The sequence below is a fragment of the Cyprinus carpio genome, chromosome A16, assembly GCF_018340385.1.
Source record: "Cyprinus carpio isolate SPL01 chromosome A16, ASM1834038v1, whole genome shotgun sequence".
In the NCBI taxonomy this organism is placed as follows: domain Eukaryota; kingdom Metazoa; phylum Chordata; class Actinopteri; order Cypriniformes; family Cyprinidae; genus Cyprinus; species Cyprinus carpio.
The window spans coordinates 19,056,251-19,081,698 of record NC_056587.1 but is presented as its reverse complement, the minus strand read 5'-3'; the positions used below and the strand labels follow the sequence as shown (position 1 = coordinate 19,081,698).

At 32.3% G+C, this 25,448-nt stretch overlaps 1 protein-coding gene across 1 annotated transcript in view; it reads right to left on the bottom strand.

The window, feature by feature from the left end:
- The window catches only part of syngap1b (synaptic Ras GTPase activating protein 1b), a 110,289-nt gene that overhangs the window by 31,496 nt on the left and 53,345 nt on the right, over nucleotides 1-25,448 (bottom strand). Inside the window, 6 exon segments of the mRNA XM_042773145.1 lie at nucleotides 43-378; nucleotides 2,201-2,440; nucleotides 4,470-4,568; nucleotides 5,047-5,200; nucleotides 10,432-10,553; nucleotides 14,199-14,293. Coding sequence (XP_042629079.1) covers nucleotides 43-378; nucleotides 2,201-2,440; nucleotides 4,470-4,568; nucleotides 5,047-5,200; nucleotides 10,432-10,553; nucleotides 14,199-14,293 — 1,046 coding nt within the window.

Below are 25,448 nucleotides of genomic sequence, written 5' to 3'. Positions count from 1 at the left end.
AATAACCTACTTACAACAAACATTATTGAAACAAAGTTATACCTTGGCCTTCCCTGTGCTCTGCAGGATGTGCACCAGAGCACAGGCCACTTCCTCTTTGCTCTTGACACTCAGCAGCGGCTCCAGAACGGCGCACAGCGTACGGTAGTTGTTGGTCACATACTCTGCAAACTCTTTATACAGCTCCATCGGCAGGATGCTCATGGTCTGAAAACGTGACTTGAGCCGCAGGGAGGCGTTGATGATTTTGCCCCCTCCAACACCGCCACCCTTGGCCAGGACGCTGGGCTGAATGACGGGGTACCATTGCTCCACAAACTGACGACCAGTGATGCTGGAAATGGGAATGCTGATCAAGCCCAGATATGTGCTCTTCTCCTGTTATGGTCAAAGAAATTGACAAAACATGATGATCATTCACCTTAATGCTAATGAAACGCCAGTGTCATTTAGCTACAATCAGCTGCGGCAATGTCAGAAACTGCTGAATTGCTTGACAAGTGCAGTTTTGTATTTTTTATTTTCTTTGAGTTTTGTATTTCCTGCTGAAAAAGGAAGTTGGAGTAAGACATATCAAAGGCTCATCTTCTTTGTTTATATTTTTAATTGACAATTGCTATCATTATTTGTTTTTCACTTATTTGCAAAAAAACAACAACAACAACTGTTTTTGGGTCTATAAGAGTCATTTATATAATCTTAACATATTTATATATACACACATTAATTTGTTAAGAAATATTCATTTATATACAATATTAAATATAAATAAAAATACTATAATATTAATAGTATTAATAAAAATAATAGTCATATAAAATGAATACATATATTAATATATGCATATACTGTATATCAGGGGCGTAGCCCCCCCCAACCCCCCCGGTTTATTATACAAATATAATTTTTGTTAAATATTTATGGTTTCATCTATTTTAACACAATTAGAGAACTATTATAACATCTCAAATAACTAAAATAAATAAAATGTGTTTTTGCATAATTCTTGATGAGTTTGACTGACAGCAGTGTTAGCCAATTGTTATCCAGGCTTTTTTGGGCATGTCATGCATGTAAATTCTTGAGTGTTCACCCATTCAGTTCGACTGTAATTTGCAGCTGTGTGTTAGAAAATGTTAGAAAAACAGCAGTTTGAGTTCAGTCAGTGTTTTCAGTCAGTGTCCACAGTCATTTGCGTTGTCTAAAGAATTTAAGACCAGCTGCTGCCAGTTGTCCTCACACAGATTAGTCTATTTTTTTATATAGTCCTATATAAATCTTGTGACTGACTCCGGTGATTTCTGCACCTATTTCCTTATTTGTATACCATTTAAATAACGAATTGACAAATAATAAAAATAATATATATACACTTTAGTTAGGCTATAGCAAGGCATGTTTATTTGTATAGCACATTTCATACACAATGGTAATTCAAAGTGCTTTACATAAAAGAAAAGAAAATAATTAAAAAAATAATCACAACAATAAAACAAGGAATTTAAAAACTTTGAAAATTATTTCAAATGATTTAAAATAGTTATATCTAATTTGGCATTTTCAATTAATGTAGGCCTGTTACATTCTTCTAATTAGTAGGCCTATTAATATTATGAAGTTACTTTTAGGCTATTATTAAATTAATATTTCAATTAATTTGCCCCGCAATAACTCCAAAGCGCATCACTGCATATCTGACGTGCTACGAGGATAATAAAAATTAGGCTAGCTTACTCCTCATTGAAAATGTTTTTAAAAAGGTATTTCAAAACAGGTTTATTATACAATTATAGGCATATAATTAAAATTATTAACATTGCAATCATCAAAAAAAAAAAAAAAAAAAAAAAGCTTTATTTCAAGCACCGACTTTTTTAAAAAGAAAAAAAACCTGTTTAACATGAAATACCCTACGTTTCTTCTCTATTTATTTATTTTTTAAAATGTATTTATTATTTTTTTCCACTAGCCTGTGTTCCGGCCACAAGAGAAATATTAAGGGAGTAAATTAAATCATTTGTTTGTATATTATAAAAAATGTATAATAAAATACTATTAATATTATGCTACTATACAGTTTTGATGATATAAAATTCCATTTATATAAGCATAAAATATATCACTTAATTTTTTAATATATTTTATTTTTAAAATACACATTTTTTTATGTACATTTTTTATTTGTGAGGTGGTCCTTTACCTTGCGTCTTTTCTTGTCTGTCTCTTTGTAAAGATGAAGGCGGAGGTTGCGGACAGCTGGCAGGTTGTTGAACTCAAAGTGCTCACCCCAGAAGACAGTATCGGTTCGGGGTTTGCTGGTGGTGCGGGCGTAAAGCATGTCATCCAAGCACAGTTCACAATAATAGCGCTTTTTGGGTGGGAGTTCACGGGCCTCGATGATCCACAGCTTCAGAACATTGTCAACACGTCGACTGTTGTCCTGAGTATGGGAAACACAGACAGTAATGCCAACACAATCATATTTGCACCATATAAACTGTAGGCGAGGGTGGTGAGGGGGCTTGCAGGACTTCAAATGTGTCGTCAAGCATGCGGACAGACAGCAGAGACTGCAGTGATTTAATGATCTGAACTACTGTTAGTCTAACACCTACTGCGAGTCTAAAGTGCCAGAGTGGTCTCACAGAATGATGAGTCATTAGAACCATCAAAATGTCACTTTCTACTGACAATCACAGAGCCACTAAATATACCCTGAAAAACAGCTTTCCAAAGCTCCAGTCCTTTTATTAAAAAATAATGTGAAGATAACATGTCATGAAAAAAAACAACAACTGTACATTCGAAAACAATAGATAGCAATTAAACTCAATTACTGCTACGATAATAATCATTATTATCATTATTAATATAAAGTAAATTTTGTTTATATATGTATATTTACAAATCATTATTATTAATATATTTAGATTTATTATATTTATATATGATCTGAATTTATGTCTATCCTAAAGTAATAAAAGGCAATAATAATAATAATTATTATTTTATGAATAACATGTTTTATAAATATATTTATAAATATATTTATACATTTATATTTATACATTACATTTCTGTCAATCCTATAATAATAATAATAATAATAATAGTCATAATTGGTATTGTTAATAGATATGACATTAATATATTTATTATAAATAAATATAACAAAATGTATAAATGTACATGTGACAGTGCAGGTAATTTGATTTGATTTATTATTAATATATTTATATTTACAATATTTATATTTATATATGATCTGAAATTCTTATATATTTTATTATTAATAATAATAATGTTTTATTATCTAAAATAATAAATAGCAATTATTATCATTATTATTATTATTATTAAAGTAACTTCATATTAATAATATTAATATATTTATATTAATACTACATTTATTATTAATATACTTATAATAATAATAAGAATAAGAATAATATTGTTAAAATATTTAATAAATAAAATGTATACAGTATTGTATACAGTAAAGTATTGTGGATATTTAATTGTTACTGAGCACGATCTTTCAAAATATTAGAGAACACATGGTGATGATTTCACACATGCACACAAAGCTCACATTGTACTTTGACATTGCAAACACAGTTTTTGTTTTCTGTTGGACTGGTAAAAACCTGTGCAACCTCAATCCCAAAAGTTATGTATTAATTCTGATTAGAGCTTTCCAGTTGTACTTTGTTTTGACGGTCAGTGAACAGATTGTGACTCCATCTGTGACTACCTCAAAGAAACTATGGTAAAACTAAGAAAGAAAAAAACAACAACAACAAAAAAGGCTTTATTCCTATGGTACATGTCCAAAAACATTATATTATCATGGTAACATATGTTCAAATCATGCTTTTTTGTCATTGAGTGCTTCAGTGGTTTGCTGTGGACTAATCAGTGATGCACATCTGTGGCTTTTTCTAGCACTTCAGAAACTTCTTCAACTAATCAGCTAATAAACCAAACTAATGAACACCCTTGGTCTGTCCTCGTTTATTGTAATATTGACAACGCATCTGTTGCAAGACTGAGCGGGCTGATCATTTTTGGATGCCTGTGCCCATGTTCTCCACACAACACGATTCAGCCCAAACTCCCGCTGCCTGAACATCTGGACGAGTCAATCCACACCGCTCTCTTTTTAAAGCCCCATTCAAAACCCTCATGACAAACACAGCCAACAGACATCTGCAGGTGAATCCAGCATTCTGCATCAGCCTTTGGGATACATATAAGTATACCAGACTTAAAAAAGAAAGCATTTGTTTCATTATAAGGCAGGACAGCACATGGAAGCTGTTTCAAGTTCATTCAGGAATCCTACAAGTACTAGTAGAGGGTGAAATGAGTGCAGAGATGGAAATGACAGGAGGGGTTGTTACTGAAGTAGACTGATGCGGTCATGGAAGGAGAGGAAAGAGAACTAGACAGCTCTTCTTTACACTCACTTTGTTTGGTTTGATAGCTCTCTGCAGATTCTCTATCCATTTGTCTCGCTCCGCAGCCGACCGACAGGCAAAACACTTTGTTCCAGAAGCAGTTATCACCTAAGTAAAGGAATAATGAGTTTCACATCAGCAAAATTTTAATGATGAGACAGAGCGACAAAATTCCACAGAGCACTGGAGTTAATAAAGTCACGCATTTGATGATTTAAGATGAAATGTGTGATTTCTGTGTCAATAGTGGCACCAAGTGAAACTGATGGAACAGATTTCATTGCTGTTCTTCATTTCATAGACAGATAGATAGATAGATAGATAGATAGATAGATAGATAGATAGATAGATGATAGATAGATAGATAGATAGATAGATAGATAGATAGATAGATAGATAGATAGATAGATAGATAGATAGATAGATAGATAGATAGATAGATAGATAGATAGATAGATAGATAGATAGATAGATAGATAGATAGATAGATAGATAGATAGAAAATGTTTAATTAATAAACATCAGGTAGATTCTGCAAGGATCATGCAAGTTATGAATCTGAAGTACATAGTTTGCTCTAGATCACCTCAAAACAGTACTCCTGTCCGAGTATACTGGAGTGAACAGGCTTGATGACCGCATCTTCATCAAGTGTCAGATCCAAGGCCTCGGCTGCGCTGCTGGGAGACAGCAAAGACTCATGGGAGTGTGATTCTTTGAAGCTCTGCATCAGACGAGTCCTGTGAGGGAGCAAGAACAGCAGGTCTGAGAGAGAAGACGCTCACAGGTTCAGCTTACATCACACACCGACAAGACGAGATCAGTATTTCATTTGATATTACACAAGTCGACTTTCCCCGGAAGTTCTTTCTCTGTGATTTATGGAGAACAACATCAGCCTCTATCATTAATCATGAGATAAATCATGAGAAATTTAACATTTGGAGAGAATTTACAAAGAATCAATAGTGTAGTGTTTAGTGTATAGTTTCTTGGAAATGCTGAAACACATTCTGTGAATTCAGACATATGAAAAAAATATTACATCTATTAATAAAAAAATGTTCACAATCATTTCATTTCAATGAAATTCTATTTCTGATTTCTTTCCATAGGTGGGAATAAAGTACTAAACTCATTTAAAATAAGCCCAATTGTCACTGGCTTGTGGGTAATTAGCAAACATGATGTAAGATTTTGCACTGAAATATCATGCACAAACTAAGTGTTATATAAAATTCTGTTTATATGTGCTTTCCATAGGTTGAAGTATAGTGTAAAATTAAATTAAATTAAATTAAATTAAATTAAATTAAATTAAAAAAAAATAACAGTAATAATAATAATAATAATAATAATAATAATAATAATATATATATATATATATATATATATATATATATATATATATATATATAATATATATATATATATATATATATATATATATATATAAACCTTTTTCTTGAAATAAAGTACTAAAATCATTTAAAATGAATCTAATTTTCAAAAAATGTAAAATTAAATTAAATTAAATTAAAAAACAAACAAGTGTTTGTGCTGAAAAGACTGGTAATGATAAAATAATCAAAGTGGATTTGATTTCAGTGGTTAAACTGAATTGTGGTTAATTAGCAAAAAATAACATGCACAAACATGGTGTTTAGTGTATACAGTAGATTAGTGAATTCACCCCTTAATATGTTATTAAAAGTTTTACTTGCATACATGCAGACTGTTTCTAATCAGTCTCAGTACAAATATGAGAACATTTACGCTGCATAACAACATACACCCCCCCCCCACACACACACTCACTTCACAGTTTACAGCCACAAAACCTTGAAAGAGCCGAAGAGAAGATTGCCAAGCTTATCGAGAACAATTATATAAAGATCAAGAGAAAAAGTATGATAAAATGTTAGATCCCTACTAGTGATGTATCGCTTCCCCTGCGTCTTCTGAGACTCACTGTATATGTATACATTCAGCCTCACAGCATTAAGTACATACAGTGTGGGAGAGAGAGAGAAAGAGATGGAAGGAATAAAAATAGACCCAAAGGAGTGAGTCAGAATGAAAGAAATCATAGAGCGAGATGAGGAGGGAGGTGGGGGGAGAGAGACAGAGAGACAGTGCGAGTAGAGAGACAGCAAGAGACTTCTCAGAGGAAATCAAAATGTTACGTAAACCGTGGGAACTGAAAGGAGGAAGACAAAGAAAGACAGAATGAAGGACTGAGACACAGCAGTTACAAGAGGACAACAGGACAGAGATAGATAAATGATTGTTCTGTTTTGAAGAACACAAAAGAAGATGTTTAGCAGGATGAACAAGGATCTTTTATCCATACAAAGAAAGCAGGGGCTGTCAAGTTACAAAAATGATATTAAAGCACCAAAAAATTATGATAAAAGTAGTCTCATGAACTTATGCACTATATATCAATTGTCTGCTGAATTATATAATTGATATACATTTTTATAAATATATTTATTAGTGCTGTCAAATGATTAATCATGATTAATTGAATCTAAAATAAAAGATTTTGTTTACATAGTACACAGTATGTGTGTGTACTGAGTATATTTATAATGTATATATAAATACACACATGCATGTATATATTTAAGAAAAATATGTTATGTTTATATATTAACTGTTTATATATTGACTAGATTTATGTATAATATAAATTATATTAATATAAATATATACATGTAAATATTTTCAAAATGTATACTGTATGTGTGTGTATTTAAAAATAAATAATAAATACACACAGTACACACACATATATTATGTAAACAAAAACTTTTATTTTGGATGCGATTAATCATGATTAATCATTTGACAGCACTAATATTTATATGAATAAAATGTATATTTATATATATATTTACACACACACACACACACACACACACAAACACAATTTACAAAAGAATAAAAGTTGTAAATAAAAATATTAGTTGAGTATGTTTTACAAGAAAATCCTTTTTTTTTTTTTTTTTTACCACACCAATTTTCAAAAGCAATATTCTTCATTGGAAGATGATACTTTTATTCAGCAAAGATGTATTAAATTGATCAAAAGTGACATACATTTATAATGTTACAAAATATTAATATTTCAAATAAATGTTGTTCTTTTGAACTTTCTATTTGTCAAAGAATCATAAAAAGTAGCACGATTTGTGCAAAACATATTAAGCAGCATAACTATTTTCAACAATGATAATAAGAAATGTTTCATGAGCAGCAAATCAGCACATTAGAATGATTTCTGAAGGATCATGTGACACTGAAGACTTGTATTGTACCATTATTTTCTGTAATAAACAATTATTTTCTGTACAATTCATTGTATTTTGTAATATTTATTATATCACAATATTACTGTTTTACTGTATTTTTGATCAAACAAAAACAGCCTTGGTGAACATAAAATAACACTTCTATTTGTGGATTTTCAGTATATTTTGATAACATTTGACTTTTTAGTGAATATTTATTTAAAATCTTTCATGCATTTCCTATTTTTTGTATTTTAATAACATCCAAAATGCAGTCTAATTACATTGAAAAAAAAAAAAAAAGACTTATCTAGAGGAAGAAAAAAGTGGGATTATTCTTCTTGGAAAGCTATCATGTATTTAGTAACTGAGACAAACAAAGACTTCCTTCCATCTATTCATCACACAGACCTCGCACAAAATTCACTTTTATGTTTTTTTTTTTATCTTTTATTCAGCCTGACAGGATAAATCACCAATAACTTTAATTTGTATTTCATTTTCCAAAGATCCTCATTTTGTGTTTGGAATGTCGTTTGGAACAGAATTTGGATGAAGTATCTCATTCACATCTACACAAACAAGCTTTTGGGACGTGGTCAGTCAAATCCAAAAGATAAGTGAGGTTTCTATACAAAATTCCAAGGCATAATTGCTGGCATATCAAATTTGGGGCATATTTAAATCATCCTGACTATCAGTTCTCTTTTAGATCAGGTCGATTATAACACAATTACATCCTAAAATGAAACACAGCATAAGAAACACAGCCTTTCAACGAGACGCTGTTCACAGCACTGAAATTCTGACCCCATGCTGTCACTCAAGCTGTTAGACTCCATTTGTGCATCACACCACAATCCAGCTCACTAGCATTCCAGTTAAGGGTTGAATCAAACCATTATATCAAAGAGGAGTTGTCTGTTTGAATTACTCCAAACGGTCGGCAACACGGCCTTCATTTCAAAGCTACAACACAGCGAAAACATCCTCTTTGAAAAGCAAACGTCAGTGGAGCACTTCCCTGTCCAAACTGAGCAAAGAACTTCAAAAACCATGACCTGCCTTTTTCTGGAAGACTCAGGCTGACCGTGGGTGAACTTAGAGCTCTGAGCATGAATAAATGAATGAATAAACCGTGACAAGAGCACCTCAGCACCTGTCGGGATGCTTGAAGAAGGATAATAAGGAGCTAGAGGATGTTCCACATTGAGAGATGTTAAACTAGAGTTTAACGGAGCAGTTCATCCAAAAATGATGATTTTCTACCTCTATTTTATTCCAATCTGACATTAATTATTTTATTTATCTATAGTTTCTCACACAAAGCTACCATATAATGTACTGAATTAGTCATTTGTATGCTTTTCTGATGCTTTTTTGGAGTTTGACAGTATAATTCACAACAAACCACTGCAAAAGAGCAGTTTGGATTTCATTTTGTGTTTCACACAAGAAAGAAAATAACACATGCACATTTTTAAGTGAACTATCCCTTTAAAGGGATAATTAACATTCTGTCAACTTTTACTGACCCTTATTTTGTTCCAAACCTATATGTGACCCTGGACCACAAAACCAGTCACAAGGGATATATAAATATATGAATAAATAAGCTTTCTGTTGATGTATGGTTTGTTAGGTTTGGACAATATTTGGTCGAGATACAACTATTTGAAAATCTGGAATCTGAGGGTGCAAAAAAATCTAAATACTGAGAAAATGGCCTTTGAAGTTGTCCAAATGAAGTTCTTAGCAATGCATATTACTAATCAAAAATTAAGTTTTGATATATTTACAGTAGAAAATTTACAAAATATCTTCATGAAACATGATCTTTACTTAATATCCTAATAATTTTTGGCATAAAAGAAAAATCAATAATTTTGACCCATACAATGTATTTTTGGCTATTGCTACAAATACACCCCAGCAGCTTAAGACTGGTTTCGTGATGCAGGGTCACATATGAGTTTTTTTTTTTTTTTTTTTTGAAGAATCTATCCCTTCACTCATTCATACCAAAGTACGGTGGCTGAGAGAGCTCAATGCGTTGCAAATGAAAATACACATGCAAACAGAAAAATTAAGAAAACAATTTCATCAGTTTGACACACATGCTGCAAATACTCACAGATCACATCAGAAATATTTAAGGGAACCACAACAAGTGACAAACCTGGCTGAGACATGCTTATCAATGTCTCATCTGAAAGGCTACTATAGTTAAATCATGGTAACCATAAATTAATCATGGTTTTGCTACACTGACAATAGTTTAACCATGGTATTTGTACAACTTTGGTAATCAATACACCAAAAAAAAAAAAACATGGTTACTACCGTGTAGCAAATCCATGGTTAATTTGTAGTAAAACCATAGTTAATTTTCATAAGGGTTCTGTTGTGGTCTCTGCTACTTGCGATGTTTTTCTGTATTGTGCGTATTTGCAGCATGTTTCTGTATTTGGTTGTGTTGTGAGTATCTGTAGCATGTTTTTGTATTTTGAGTATTTGCAGCATGTGTTGTCAAACTGGTGAAGACGTTTTCTTAATTTGCTGGTGCTTTTTGTATTTGCAGTGTATTGAGTTCCCCTGGCCACCGCACCAGTGAGGAATATCGTGGAATATCATGACACAGCATGCTGTTGTGGGAGAAAGAGTTTGGACGGTACCGGTCCTGGTCGGCGCTGCGGAAACGAGGGAGGATCATGTGGCGGAAGCTGCTGGTTCGGTCCAGTTTGGGCTGACTCTTGGCCCGCTTAATGGACCCTTTCAGTCGTCTACTGAGAAAACTCTGAGAAAAGAACAGAATCAGAATTAATATGCATGACCACAGAACACAAACCTAAGGAAAGGATTATTTGGATTGCATAGTCAGATACTTGAAAATGTAAAAACAAGCAGTATTCTTTTTTTTTCTTTCTTTTTTTACACTTTATGATGGCTTTATAAACTAACCATATTAAACATACAGTGTGCAGGAAGTTATGTTGAATACTTTACATATAAAGTATTTTAACATTGAAAAAATACATGCTTCATCTTTATCCAAGCCTTTGTGATAATGACAAAAAATAGACACTAAATAGACACTAAAAATTGAATAAACTTTAAAAACTGTTTTATACATTTAATATATAAAATGTATAAAACAGTTTTTAAAGTTTATTCAATATATATATATATATATATATATATATATATATATATATATATATATATTATTACTATTATTTTATAAAATAGTATCAAATAATTATGCATTATTATAATAAAAGACTAAAGTGTAAAAAACTGTTTTATATGTATTTATATTTTTGTTTTATATAGTTTTTATATAAATTAATTACTAATTATATGGAAATGAGCAATTAATTATAATAATAATTTTAAAAATAAATCATTATTAATTAATAATTATAAATTATTAATAATAATAATTATTATTATTATTATAATTATTATTAATTAAATATTAATTATGAATAATAAAAATATTATTTTAAAGCGTTTTAATATTTCTATATATATATATATGTATATATATATATATATATATATATAGAGAGAGAGAGAGAGAGAGAAGACAGAGAGAGAGAGAGAGAGAGATATTAAAATTGCTTTAAAATAATATTTCTTTTATTATTAATAACAAAAATTATAATAAAAACTATTATAACTACTTTCTTACCAATTATTTATATTTATTATTATATTTTAAAAAAATTAATAAAGTTAACAAATTATTTTATAAATGTATTATTTTTAATTTAAATATATTTATGTATTTTATTTTATTAATAATATACATAATTATAACATTAATTAGATGAACAGATGTAAAATTGTGGTGCAACTGACTGAAATGCTTTTCCTTTGCTGGCGGCAAAACACTCCAGCAATGTTGTACTATCCACACTCAACCAATAGTGGGAAGTGTTGCTTCATGAATATTTCCTGACGCCTACAGTAAGAACAGACAGGCAACAGCAGGAAAGAGGTTCACGCCATGACAGAGTAAAAAAAATGTTGGCTCTCACTGTGTTCGTAATGCTTTCATAAGATGTGCAATCTCAGATACAACCTGAAAAGACACAACCCATCAACAGAAGAATGTTTAGACACAGCAGATGAAGCTGTGAAACTCATTTGCTCTGTGATGTTTATAGTTTTTGCGAGGCAGCAGTGTATTGATATTCCTCAAACGTTCTGGCTAGGAGGCCATTTTTTTAAACCACTAACCCTCAGTTTTAAACTCACTGAACTTAAATTCAGCCCAAACTACTCACACAACTCAAACTTTCATTCAACCTTATATATATATATATATATATATATATATATATATATATATATAATATATATATATATATATATATATATATATATATATATATATATATATATATATATATATATAAGCAGCATTTCATTTATGCAGATCCAAAGCTTAAAACCTACCCAAAACTTCAGGAAATGCAAATCTAGTCAGTTCTGCAGTCCTAAATGAGCTGTGTGTTTCTAAAGCAGAATTTCGATTAATTTCAGAAAGGACTGATATTAAGACTCTTCGTGGTCTTCTTTCTCTATGAAAGTGAGAATAATTTATCAAAAATAGACTTTAAAAAGTGCCTTTATGCACTTTTCTAATAGCATTTATTACTTTTAAAAAAAGTTCAGATTACCAATAAAATATTAAGTATGTAAAAAACGTTATGGTGTTGCAGTGTACCACAGCAACCAGAGTTTCTGCCAAAATATTATGTTAATACAGTTTTTAGTAGTGTTTGTTAATGTAAGCATCAATATTACTAATGCTCGTACTTCAACAAGCATTTTTTTATTTTTATTTTTACTTAGCATTTACAGCATTTGTGTGACAGAAAAGAATGATGCCTCAGTTCATGTGCCATGTTTAAGAGAGCTGTGGTGTTATCTTTCTAAGTAATAGGACAACTTATTTGTTTGTTTATTTATTTATTTATTTACAGGTGAAAATCTCATGAACTAACACTGAATAAGGGACTCGAATCATATCTAGACGCAGACTCTATTGACTAGGGCCAATAAGCAACCATACAGCAATTAGAAATTACATTTTTTACTAACAAACAATTGTTTGAATTGATTTGTATGGCTTTTATTTTTCACTACACCGAAAAGAAAAAACAAATGGTGTGGTATTTAATTTATAACAATTTTCACTCAGAAATTGCAAATAAACACTCAGAATTCACAAATAAATACAGAGAAACCACTAGTAACACACTGAAGTAAATCAGAAATTTCTGAGCAGAAAGAATTCTTGTTAAACATACTCTAATAATCTTTGTTTTAGTACAACTTTGAAAATAATATATTTTCATAATATTTATTTTTTCTTTTTTGCAGTAAAATGTTTAACCACTATTTCTTTAAAATAGGCAGTTGTATATATATATATAATATATATATATATATATATATATATATATTTATATATATATATATATATAATATATATGCATATATATATATATATGCATTCATATAATGCATTTAATTTAAACCGGGACACTTAACAAAAGTATTCATGTTCATTTTATCACAGAGTAACAATATTGTATTATTTTTTGGCAGAGTCTGTGGCAACAATTTTACATTTTCAATATTTTCATTTTATTTAGTTTTAAAAGGACAGTTCACCTGAAAATGAAAATTCTGTCAAATAAAATGGAAGTCTATGGCTACCGTCAACTATTTGGTTACCAGCATTCTTCCAAATATCTTCTCTTGCATTCAACAGAAGAACGAAACTCATACAGGTTTGGAACAACTTGAGGGTGAGCAAATGATGACAGAATTGTATTTTTTTGGGGTGAACTGTCCCTTTTTCCATGCCGCTCAAATCCCTGCACACTTGAATTAAACCAGGACACTAAAAAGTCTTCCCATTCATCCTATTATTAAACAGACAAATAGGTCTCCACTAGTTTATCGCAAAGAAATTGGCCGTTAAATCTGATGAACTCAGACATAATGACTCAATCACTGGCTAGGGAACAGATGAACATGTTTGCTTCCTGCGTGACTAACTGTTTGTCTAACACCTCCACTCGAACCCACAGCACAAGCCGAGCTCGGCTGTTAGATAACCTACCTCAAGACAGGGCAGAGCCGCCACTCTGGGTCCAGTCCCTGGATTAGAACCCACAACCTTCCACTCACCAGCAGCCCAATGAGAGAGCGGGACTGAGGGAGGGAGAGTCAGAGAGATGGTCGGGGAGAGCGGGAGGGAACAGGGGAGCGGAGGGGTGCTGACTCTCCTTTGTGACTGTGAAGAGGACAGGCCGGTGGAGGGAGACGGCGAGAGAGAGGGCGACAGGGGCAGAGGTGCGAACGGGAGCGAGAGGGAGAGGGAGGGAGACAGGGATCCGGGACGGAACGGCGGGGTACTCACGGATTGTCGGAAAGGTTGTGGGGGGGCAGTGGGTGGGATCTCCATGCTTGGCTGCTTGCCGGTGGCGATACTTTTCCGCCGGAGCCGAGCTTGTTCTGAAAGAGAGAGCCAGAGCAAAGTATCACAACCAACAGCAGATAATGTAACGAAAGGCTGGAAAACAATGATGTTTAATAAATGCTAGTTGCAGAAAGTCTGAGCCAGTCTTGGGATTTTAAACAGTCAGTGTATGATTTTTTTTTTTTACTTCAGACTATAAGTCCATCCAGTCGGAGAATATCAATCATGTTTACATAAATATTTGAGCAGATTTTAGAAATTTGATTAGATTTTAAAAGTCATATAGTGTCATATAGTGTATTGTTAACTAAAGCTAAAATGATTTAAAATAGTTTGTGTTAATTGAAATAAAATAAAATACAATAATAAAAAGAATAAAATATTAGACTAAACATTTGAACTTAAACTTAAATGAAAATGAGAAATGTTGCCTTGGCAACAATTTAAAAGAAAGTTTGAAGTTACTAAAATTAGTAATCACCACATTTTAAAATTACTAAAACTAAAATAAAAATAAATTAAAGGTGAATAGAAATATAAAAAATAAATAAAAATGAAAAGAACACATAACAAAATTACTAAAATTTAAACTAAAATAAAAATATAAAAGTAAAAGCCTATTAAAAATATGAATAAAAACTATAATATCATATAAATAATACTAAATATCATTGTAAGCTTATTAAAGGAATATATCTCCCAATAATGAAAATATATTTTATTATAGTGAATTTGCATTTTAGTGATTTTACCCCACTTTTAATATCTAACAAAAATAGTATTTTTGACAAACATGTTTAAATGTTGTTCATTCACATGACATAAAGACTTCACATCAGTGGATTAGTGGAAAAAGTTATTTTATTCTACATAATGATGGATGGCCATCATGTAAACATGACTATCCGAGCAATATTTGCTTTATACTTTCAGATGTGGATTAAATAAATCATGGTTGATAAATACACCTGTTATTTGTCAGCTACTAGCCATTTTGTAACCCAATACATCTTAGATCACACATGAAGAACTATAGACTGACACCTGCTGATGTAATCCGTCATGAATCACATTCATTTTAACAACTTTTAAGTTTAAAATTTATCATAGGAAGCCATATTTTGTCATATGTTTGTCGCATTAAGCCACCAAAACAACAATATGAGCAAAATAATCAATGTGACTTTCTTTATGTTTTTGTGCCAGTTTGCATTTCACCAAGAGACGGATTCTGGCTCATCTCGTATATGATGCTGCGAGTGACACTATGGCTCTGTCCCAAAACCAAGTGGACTGCCAATGTAGGCAGCTTTCCCAATGCAAAGCCTGTTCCAAAAGGTAAGATACCTTCTTTTGGCTGTTGTGATGAAGGCAATCCCATAATGCATTTCAACAAACATCAATCCATCTAAAATGGCCAATTAAGCAAAAGAAATCACAGCAACTATAAACATAATTCATTCAATACAAAAATAATTAACAATATTATGCAATCCATTAAAATATGGACTATTTATTGATTATTTATATGTGTGCTATTTACAGTATTTTTATATATTTTTTATTATTCCAAATCAGTCACTTACAGTGAGTTTTAATTTATGTTTAAGTTCATCTGTTCAAAATAGCTAATGTAATTTTATAAGTAGATATAAATATAAATAAAAATGTTTGAATAGTGTGTGTGTGTGTATAGACTTCTATGCTACAGTAAGAACAGCAAAATTGTTACATAATATTACAATTTAAAATAACTTTTTTCTACTGTACTATATTTTTAAAATGTAATTAATTCCTGTAATCAAAGCTGAATTTTCAGCATCATTACTCCAGTCTTCAGTGTCACATGATCCTTCAGAAATCATCCTAATATGTGACCCTGGATCACAAAACCAGTCTTAAGTGTCAATTTTTCGAAATTGAGATTTATACATCATCTGAAAGCTGAATAAATAAGCTTTGATGCATGGTTTATTAGGATCGGACAATATTTGCAATATTTGCAATATTTGCATGCAAAAAAAATCATGCAAAAAAATCAAAACACTGAGAAAATTGCCTTTAAAGTTGTCCAAATGAATTCTTAACAATGCATATTACTAAATAAAAAATAAGTATTGATATATTTACAGTAGGAAATTTACAGGATATCTTCATGGAACATGACCTTTACTTAATATCCTAATGATTTTTGGCATAAAAGAAAAAACAATAATTTTGACCCATACAATGTTTTTTGGCTATTGCTAAAATGATACCCCAGCAACTTAAGACTTTTTTTGTGGTCCAGGGTTACATATGCTAATATGCCTTCACTAGTTTTTATAAATGTTGAAAACCATTGTGCCGCTGCATATATCTAAGAAACAGGAAAACAGAAATCTTTTGTAACATACAGTACATATCTTTACTTTTACTTCTGATCAATTTAGTATGCCCTCCAAATAAAAACTAAAAAATAGGAAATTTCTTCAAAAAAGAAAGAAAAGAAGAAAAAACATACTGACCCCAAATGTTTAAATAATGCGAATAAATCTAAATATATATTAATAAAACAAAAATTATGTACAATACAATTTCATGACTAGCAAGCAATATTTATAGCCAGTAAAAGTTCACAATTAAACTGCTTTTTGGCAGCAGTGGCAAAAAGTTAATTTTGGACTATAAAAATTACACAACCAGTAAAGAAAATGGCAAAACGATGAGAAATAAAACAGCTTAACTGCAGGCACAAGAGACAGGCACTTGCAAACAAAGTGCTTATTGACTGGCGTCCTTGAGTGAGTACCAGATACAGAAGCGCAGTCATTGGCAGAGCTGCAGACACGACTATTGCTCAGGAACGTTAAGTCATTAAAATAAGATCATCAGAAACAAATGAATGGACGGTTTAATGAACGTAGAGGTGCTGGGAGGGGAAGAGTCTGAAAGAAGCAGTCCTCCACCATCAAACCATCCATCTCTCCTGCTCGCTGCTATGATAACCCTCCCATAAATCTGAGTGTAAATACCCACCGTCTCTCCAGCCAATGCAGTCTGTCTCTCTCTCTCAATCTCTGAAGCTCACAGCTCACACACACACATACACAAACATAGCCATACAGTTCTCTCGCCTTGCACCCACGCAACTCTTTTACATAAATCAAACAGTGTATTTATCCATCTCTCTGCCTCTCTCTTTTTTATCAGAGCATTTTCCTTCTCCTCACCTCTCACATTCATTCCCAGTCCATTCTCTGCACTTTCAGTCTCATGCGTTTTTCCGTCTCTTCAACGTCAGACCTCAAATCTCAAAATCTCTTTTCCTGATCTGATGTACTCTCTCCTGATGCACAGCCTTGACTGAGCTGATTTCACAGTTCTTATTATGTAATATGTCAGTTATAGTCAAATATATTTTATATGTTGATTCATCTGAGGCCATATTTGTATCCTATATTCCACATCACAGACAAAGCATAGATTACACTCTGTCTTAGGTTTAAGAGACATAACAAAGTTAGCACATTCATACATTAAATAAAAGGATACTTTTTTTTTTTTAAATAAAATTAAACAATTCTTTAAAAAATAAATAAATAAATGTAAGAAACATTTCTTATTGTGATTGTTGAAAACAGTTACTGCCAAATATTTTTGTGGAAATTGGGCTACTTTTTTGGATGAAAAGAAAGCTTAAAATGTTTTTATTTGAAATATAACTATTTTTTTAAATTATAGAAGTCTTTACTTTCACTTTTGATCAATTTAATGTGTCCTTGCTGAATAAAAATATTAATTTCTTTTAAAAAACACCTACTTTATCAACTTTTAGAAGTACACTAGCACTAAAACCCACGGAATTGTTAATGGAGTTTTTAAAAATATCACACCCACATTGTATGAAAGAGGCTTTTTGATTAATTTTTCAGATGAAATAATCAGCGTGTTATAGAGATGTGTTTCCATGACGACTGCGAGACTTTGAAGAATTGTATAACTTTGTTCTGATTTGTTACGATTGCTCTGTTGAATTCAGAATCAATGCAATATTGTTTTTCAAACCCTGTCCATTCTTTCTTCCTTAAAATTACTACAATAACAAAAGACAGAACTATCACAGAACCAAGAAATTGGGTTCAAGAAATTTTTGGGTGAACTATCCCTTTAATGATTTAGCTTGGTAAAATAATGTTTTATTGAAAACTTACATTACTAATATTAATAAATAATAGTATTTTTGTAGTAACCATACAAAACAGCCCTTAAAAGAAACAATGGTATATTTGCTATATTGTGAATACACTCACTTCTGAAGTCTTCTGAAGTGTCCAATATTCATTAGCCATATTCACAATATAGGAAAACATCTCTTACCTCATTGCTTAAATAACAAACTAAACTTAACATTATACTAAAAGTACTATATATGTGTGTGTGTGAACCTATATAATACATATAAATACTGTGACTGTGCACAATATGTCAGAGCAAGACAGTTTTAACAAATGATTCAGCAAAAGATTTACTTAAAATCAATCTCTAGTTTCCAAAATGAATTGTCACATGGTACAGAAATAAACTATAATTCACTTCAATGCGTCTGGGATGGATAGAGCATTAAAAACAAGAATTAATGTTCACCCTTACGAACGCCCTTTAAGAACCACAGGACTTAATGGACTGAACTTGATCGCAGGCCAGAGGTCACTATTCCTTTTAATTACAGCAAACTGAAATCCAAAGTAAAGAGGGCTCGATACATCCATTTATTTCAATTTCTCCCTCTGTCTTTTTTGATCCAAATCCAGGCTCTTTATTTGGTTGCCATGGCAACATTTTCTAGTACCTTACATTTGACTAACATGATGAAACACTGAAGTGATGGAACACAGACTAACACGCATGAGAACACATATGTCACAACACAGTCGGATGGACAAGAAATGACAAGTTGGAATTCGATGGAGTTAAAACAGGCACCGTCTGTTATCAAACACAATATGCCTGTGTTCTGCATCTCCAGAATAGGAGGACATATTTCTATCAGACAACAATGGACTTTAATATTCCTCCCAACATAGGTGTGTACAAGTATGTGTCTGTGTGGGTGAGAGCATGCATGTGTGTGTGCACTTTTTATTCTCAATGTAAATCTGATGTCAAGCTGAAAGCCAGAGCTGAAGTGTGTGGGTGGAAACAGCTTCAAGCCTCAGTCCCTTTGAGAGAGACAGAACGGAAGAGAGAGAGACAGCGAGAGGAGGGGGAGAGCAAACATGATAGAAGTGAAACTAGTGCAAAAAATAATAATAACTGCTCAGCCTCTGATTGATATGTGCGGAGTTGGTGGCAGATCGATTTTTACACCCAAATTGGATTTGTAATGGTGCACAGGGCTTGAACAAAACAAAGAAATAAAAAACTAATTTTATTTGAAATGACGCCTTATTGAGTATTTTTCTTAAAGATGTAATTTTTCAGATGTTTATATACAGTACATTTCTTTTATCCCAGCTCAATATGCAGAGACAGTTATAAGTAATGCAACACCACCTGTGCTGTTAATGACTAGTTTTGTCTGAACAGTGTTAGTTTAGTATCACTGAGTTTTTTTTTTTTTTAATTTTTAAGTTTTAGTCATTTACATTTTTTGTTACTTTAGTACATCAAGTTAAACTACATCAATATGAGAAATGTTTCTTTGGCAATTGGGTGAAATAAAATAAGTTCTTTGTATATTTTATATTAAGTAATAAAGTGAACAATTCCAGTTCTGGATGCTGAATGTTCATTTCAACATTTGCATTATGCAACAAATATAAATACCAATGGTGTGAGTTTGGAGGCGGGCTATCGGTTTGTTTGACAATTGGGAGTGTTTGAGAAACCTGTTTGACAGTCATTATTTGTCCAGTTCATTTCGTGCCTCTAGTGGAACAAAAATTACACACTTCATGTTCAATAAAAAAAGGTTTCTAAGAACATCTTTTAGTGTTTTTAGATCTTTGGAAGCTGCAAAAGAAAAAAGTGATGCCTGTAAATTATGGAGACAAACTGCCAAAGGACTTTGTGAATTTCTTTCTTCTTTTGTCATTTTCAAGGATTTTTCTCTTGCAGCAATGGGTGTTTTTATAGCTACCTAACACTCTTTTCAGAAAAGCATCATGAAACAACCTTCCAAACGGTTCCACAGACTAAAATACAGTAGATATGCATGAATCAGCTGATTTCAGCAGCATTGCATATAATCAAAATGTAGTATAGTAAAAAGATTTGTAGTACATTTCAATAAACACAAAAAGCCAATCAGGGTGATGACTGATTTATGAGGTCATTCATTTGAAAAAACCTGACCATTTTTAATGCATTTTTCTCATTGTATTTTAAATTTGAAATGCATTTAGCTTTTAAAAGATTTAGCCATTTAATCTAAAGGCCAAATAAACGATGTGACCCCATGTCTTTCCAGTTACAAAATCAAACAACCAACTGTAATGTGCAGATCATTCCTACCTACAGCAGAATACAATTGTAAGGGGTGGTACAATCCCTTATTCCTCCTTAATTATTCCCGTCCAGGCTCCAGAAGTGATCTCAAGCCACCAAGAAAGACGAATTGTCCAAACTGTCCATCTCTGATCATAATCCAGTCACGTTTTTTTTTTTTTTTTTTTTTTTTTCTTAAGTCACTTTCTTCTGTTTAACTTGTGAATGATTTCTTTCCATTGGCAGGTCAAGAGTTCCTTTAAAGGTCAACAGAACGATGAATGCCCACACCATGTTTGGTTGTAATCATGTGTCTATATACACTCTGCTCTCGAATATGACTTTCTGACCACTAAATAAATGTATTCTTGCTTTCTTTAAGTAATCCCATATGAATTAATGTACAACTCTGAAACATTTTGACCTAATATGTCACAATTCTAATCTTGAAATGTAAACCCTAGCTAGAAAAAGGCATTTATGCATTAACTCTGGTTATTGCAATCAAATGTAGGCTAAATATAATAGTAGTTTGCTTAATTGAATACATATTTCACTGATACTATATTTATGACTTCTACTTGGATATCTAAATGTATTTACCTACAAGAATAGTTAAAAATTAATATTTACAATCAAGAATTTGCACTCTATACGTATAAAAGGATAAATCCTGGGTGTTTAACTGTTAGAATTGTTGTGTCTCATTTCTCCACCTCGTCTCAGTCACTCTCTCCAGGCCTGACAGCGGCTGTTCCTCAGCAGAGCGCCAGATGGAGAGCTCCGGGTCCCGGCGATGCTCGCCGGCTCCTTTACGCACGACCCTGAACCGACGAGCCGCTTCCCTTCTGCCTTTACTACGGTTACCAACACCAGATCTGCGGTGAAACTCTCTCATGTTTTACTTTAGCTATTTTAGGGTGTCGTTTAGCGTTGCAATCGAGCTATCTACGTTTAAAACGCTCCACGAGAGAACTTTTCGGAGCATGCACGCACATGACTAAGGTATTTATTCTAAGCTAACACTTCCATAGACAGTAAAACACTGGCATCTAATGCAAACTTGTGTGTATGTGTGTGTGTGTGTGTATGTGTGTGCATGCGAGTGACGGAGCCAGACTTCTCCGCAGCTCTGTGCCAGTGACACCGACGCGCAAATCCTCCGAGCGCACGGAGTGCACAAAACGACGCGTTTAGTGACGCATCAAAGCTCCGATTCAAACGGACGGGTCATTTGCATGAGGACTTCCGAAAGCAATTCCAAAATGGAAATCCTTCGCATGAGGAAAAGCTGGAAGTCCTTCTTGCTGTATTCCGGTTTGCTCGTTTCCAGTCATGCACACAGGAATACCAGCAGCAAGGCGATGCATCCTTTCCTGCAATTGTCCTTTTCTTTACTGCGCTCTCACTCACTCGAGGAGACGAGAGGAGAGAAGAGGGGCTGAGCTGGACAGGGGGGTGGGGGAGAGATGGGATTTGATGGAGAGAACTTCATGTAAAAGCCTGGGGCAAACTCTCCCTCTCTCTCTTTCTCTCTATGTTTTTCACTCTCTCTCACACGGCTCTGGTGTGTGTGTGTGGATGTGACGCTTGCAGGCAGCCGGTGAGTGGAGAGGCTTCTGTAGAGGCGGGTTATGTGGGAGGAATGTGTGTAATTACACAACTACACAAACTGAAGACAAATGACAATGCAGATTAAACTCGGAGAGTGCGCGTACAGTACAAAGAGACGCTGCGAGTCGCATGTTAGCTTTCGCTGCTATCTTTGCTTTTAATTCTATCGTATAACTACACTAGCAAAGATTTTTATATTCGATTTGGACCACAAGGGTGTTGTGGGTGGTTGCCAGAGCATTACGTGGTTGCCAAGGTGTTCTGAGGTTCTTTACAGTGTGTTGCTATGCGGTTGCTAGGGTGTTCTGAGTCTCGGACTGGTTGCTAAGAGGTTCTGGTTAAAAGAGCCCACCCTCAAGTTTCTATGATATTCTGGCAGGCTGACAGTCTGATCGCTTAGAAGAGTGATAATACTGTACAGCATTTCTTAAAGGGAAAGATCACACAAAAAAGAAAATTCCTCATCATTTATCCTCATGTCATTTCAAACTTGTATGACCTATATGAAAGATATATTTGATCTAAAACTATTGGGTGGACTATTCTTAATATATAAATATACATTAATAATTAACACACACACACACAGAAATTTATTTAATAGACCAATACCAGTTATAGAATTAAAGAATTAAAATATATATATATATATATATATATATATATATATATATATATATATATATATGTATGTATGTATGAATGAATATATATATATATATATATATATATATATATTACATACTGGTATTGGTCTATTAAATAAATAATATTTATTAATATTATAATATTGTCTCTATACTGTACATGCACTAATATATTTAATTAATTAATATATATAAATACATTAATATATATAATTTACATTATGACTATTTATAATATAATTTATTTGTTTTATTAAAGTTTTTAAATATATAAGTGCATATAAATATAATTTACATTTCATAGTTACATATTATAGTTTTTATTTTAGAACTTTAACATTAAAGTTTAAAATATATGCATATACCTACATACATACAGTAAGCACTGAAATATTACATTATATTATAAAATTACATCAATTAACAATTTTTTATTATTTTAATCTATTTTAAAAGCAACGTTCAATGTTGAAAAAAGTTAAATATTTTTGAAGAATAAAGAGCTCAAAAGAACAGCATTTTTTTTTAAAGGAAATTTTCTGTAAAATGCTTTACTGTTACTTATGATTACTGCATTCTTCCTCAATAAGAGCAGGAATTTGTAAAAAAAAAAAAACAACTAACTGACCCCAACCCTTTGAACAGAAGTGTAAATATATACACAGATATATATATATATATTTCTGTTTCTAAATATATATTAATATATTGTACCTACTTAAACTTTATTTAATCATATTTTAAAAAGAAGCACTTAAACCTATAAAACTGTATTGCTGACAGGGTCTGTTACATTACACCCACATTGCATGAAAGAGATGGATTTAATCAAGAATGGTCATTTTCAGACAAACTGCTCTGTGTAAATGATCTGCGTGTTATAAAGACATGTGTTTCCATGACGACTGCTTCCGGCCTGCAAGCCCAAGACAGCAAGCGCTAAAGTTAAAGCATTGAGGCGAAGCTTAGCCGGACACATCTCCAGTGGAGAGGAGTCTTAATGCTCACAAAGACAGCTGGCGCACACCTCATACCTCCGGATGATTGGATATCCACCACAAGAAGGCCGCGATTGATCCACACCGCAAGAGAATGGACATGGCTAATGTATGTCCCTCATTCAAGAGCCTGACCATACGTGCATTCAAATAAAAGATCACTATACGTGATCAAAACCAATTTAAAACCCGCCTACCTAGTGTCAAGTCTTATTAAAACTTAAAGCAAGATCCAAAGATGCACTCTTCTTTCTCTCCCTCTTCTAAATTCCTCCCCTCTCTTTCATTTTTCCTTTCTCTCTAGCAGTCTGTCTGCTCTATAATTATTTCCATGGTTACCATCAGTGATCTTAGGCTAAGCTCAATGTACAAATGTCTCTTTTCTCTTTCACATTTTCTTTCAGCTCCTCAATTTGCCTGACTGTGTTCGTTAGCATACAATTACTCCCTTCTGAGATGTTTCCTCTTTAAAAGAAACAGCCCATGGCGAAGAAAGATCAGAGAGGAGATCTCTTCAGTCGCTCCGTTGTTTCTCAGAGACAGCAATGAGATTAAACAGAGAACAAATGGAGACTTTAGCTGAGTCTGTCTACTTTGATATCTTGGCAAATTTGAGCATTGTTTGAGATGCTGATTATGGGGTCTTCTTCTCAGGAGACAAAGCTAAGAAGCTAGAGACAGAAATCAGAGTATAGAGAACAGGTGGAGGCATGTATGTGTGTGCACTCATGTACATATACATACATACATATAAAGGAATCTAAGAAGTTCAGGGAGCTAGAGACAGAAATTACATTAAAGAGAGAACAAATGGAGACTTTTTTTGTGAAATATGCATTTACTGTACTGTACAAGATTCTCCCTAGATCATAACATCTGAACTATAGTCATATTGTGAAATATTCTTGTAAAAGAGATTTTGATTATAATTATTATTAGAATATTATATTTATTATTTGATAAAAACTAAAATATAAATATAAATTAATTAAAAAGCTGGACTAATTCTAATAAATTATACATTTAATAAATAGTAATAAATAATACATTTAAATTGAACATATAATATTAGTTTTACATCATCACACTCTCTCTAAAAGTTTCGATTTCTGTAACACTTTACAATAAGGTTTAATTGGTTGACATTAGTTCATGCATTGACTAACATGAATAATAACGAACAATATATTTTTAAAGCATTTATTAACCTTTGTTAATGTTAGTTCACAGTGCATGCATTAACTAATGCTATCAGATACAACTTTTGATTTTAATAATGTATTAATAATTTTGAACCTAACATTAAGATTAATAAATGCTGTTATTCATAGTGACTAATATAGATAACTAATGTGGTAACACTTCAGTTTAGGAACCAATTAACTAGTTTACTAACTAGTTGCTTATCAGCATGCATATTACTAGAATTTTGGCTGTTTGTTAATACTTATAAAGCAAATATT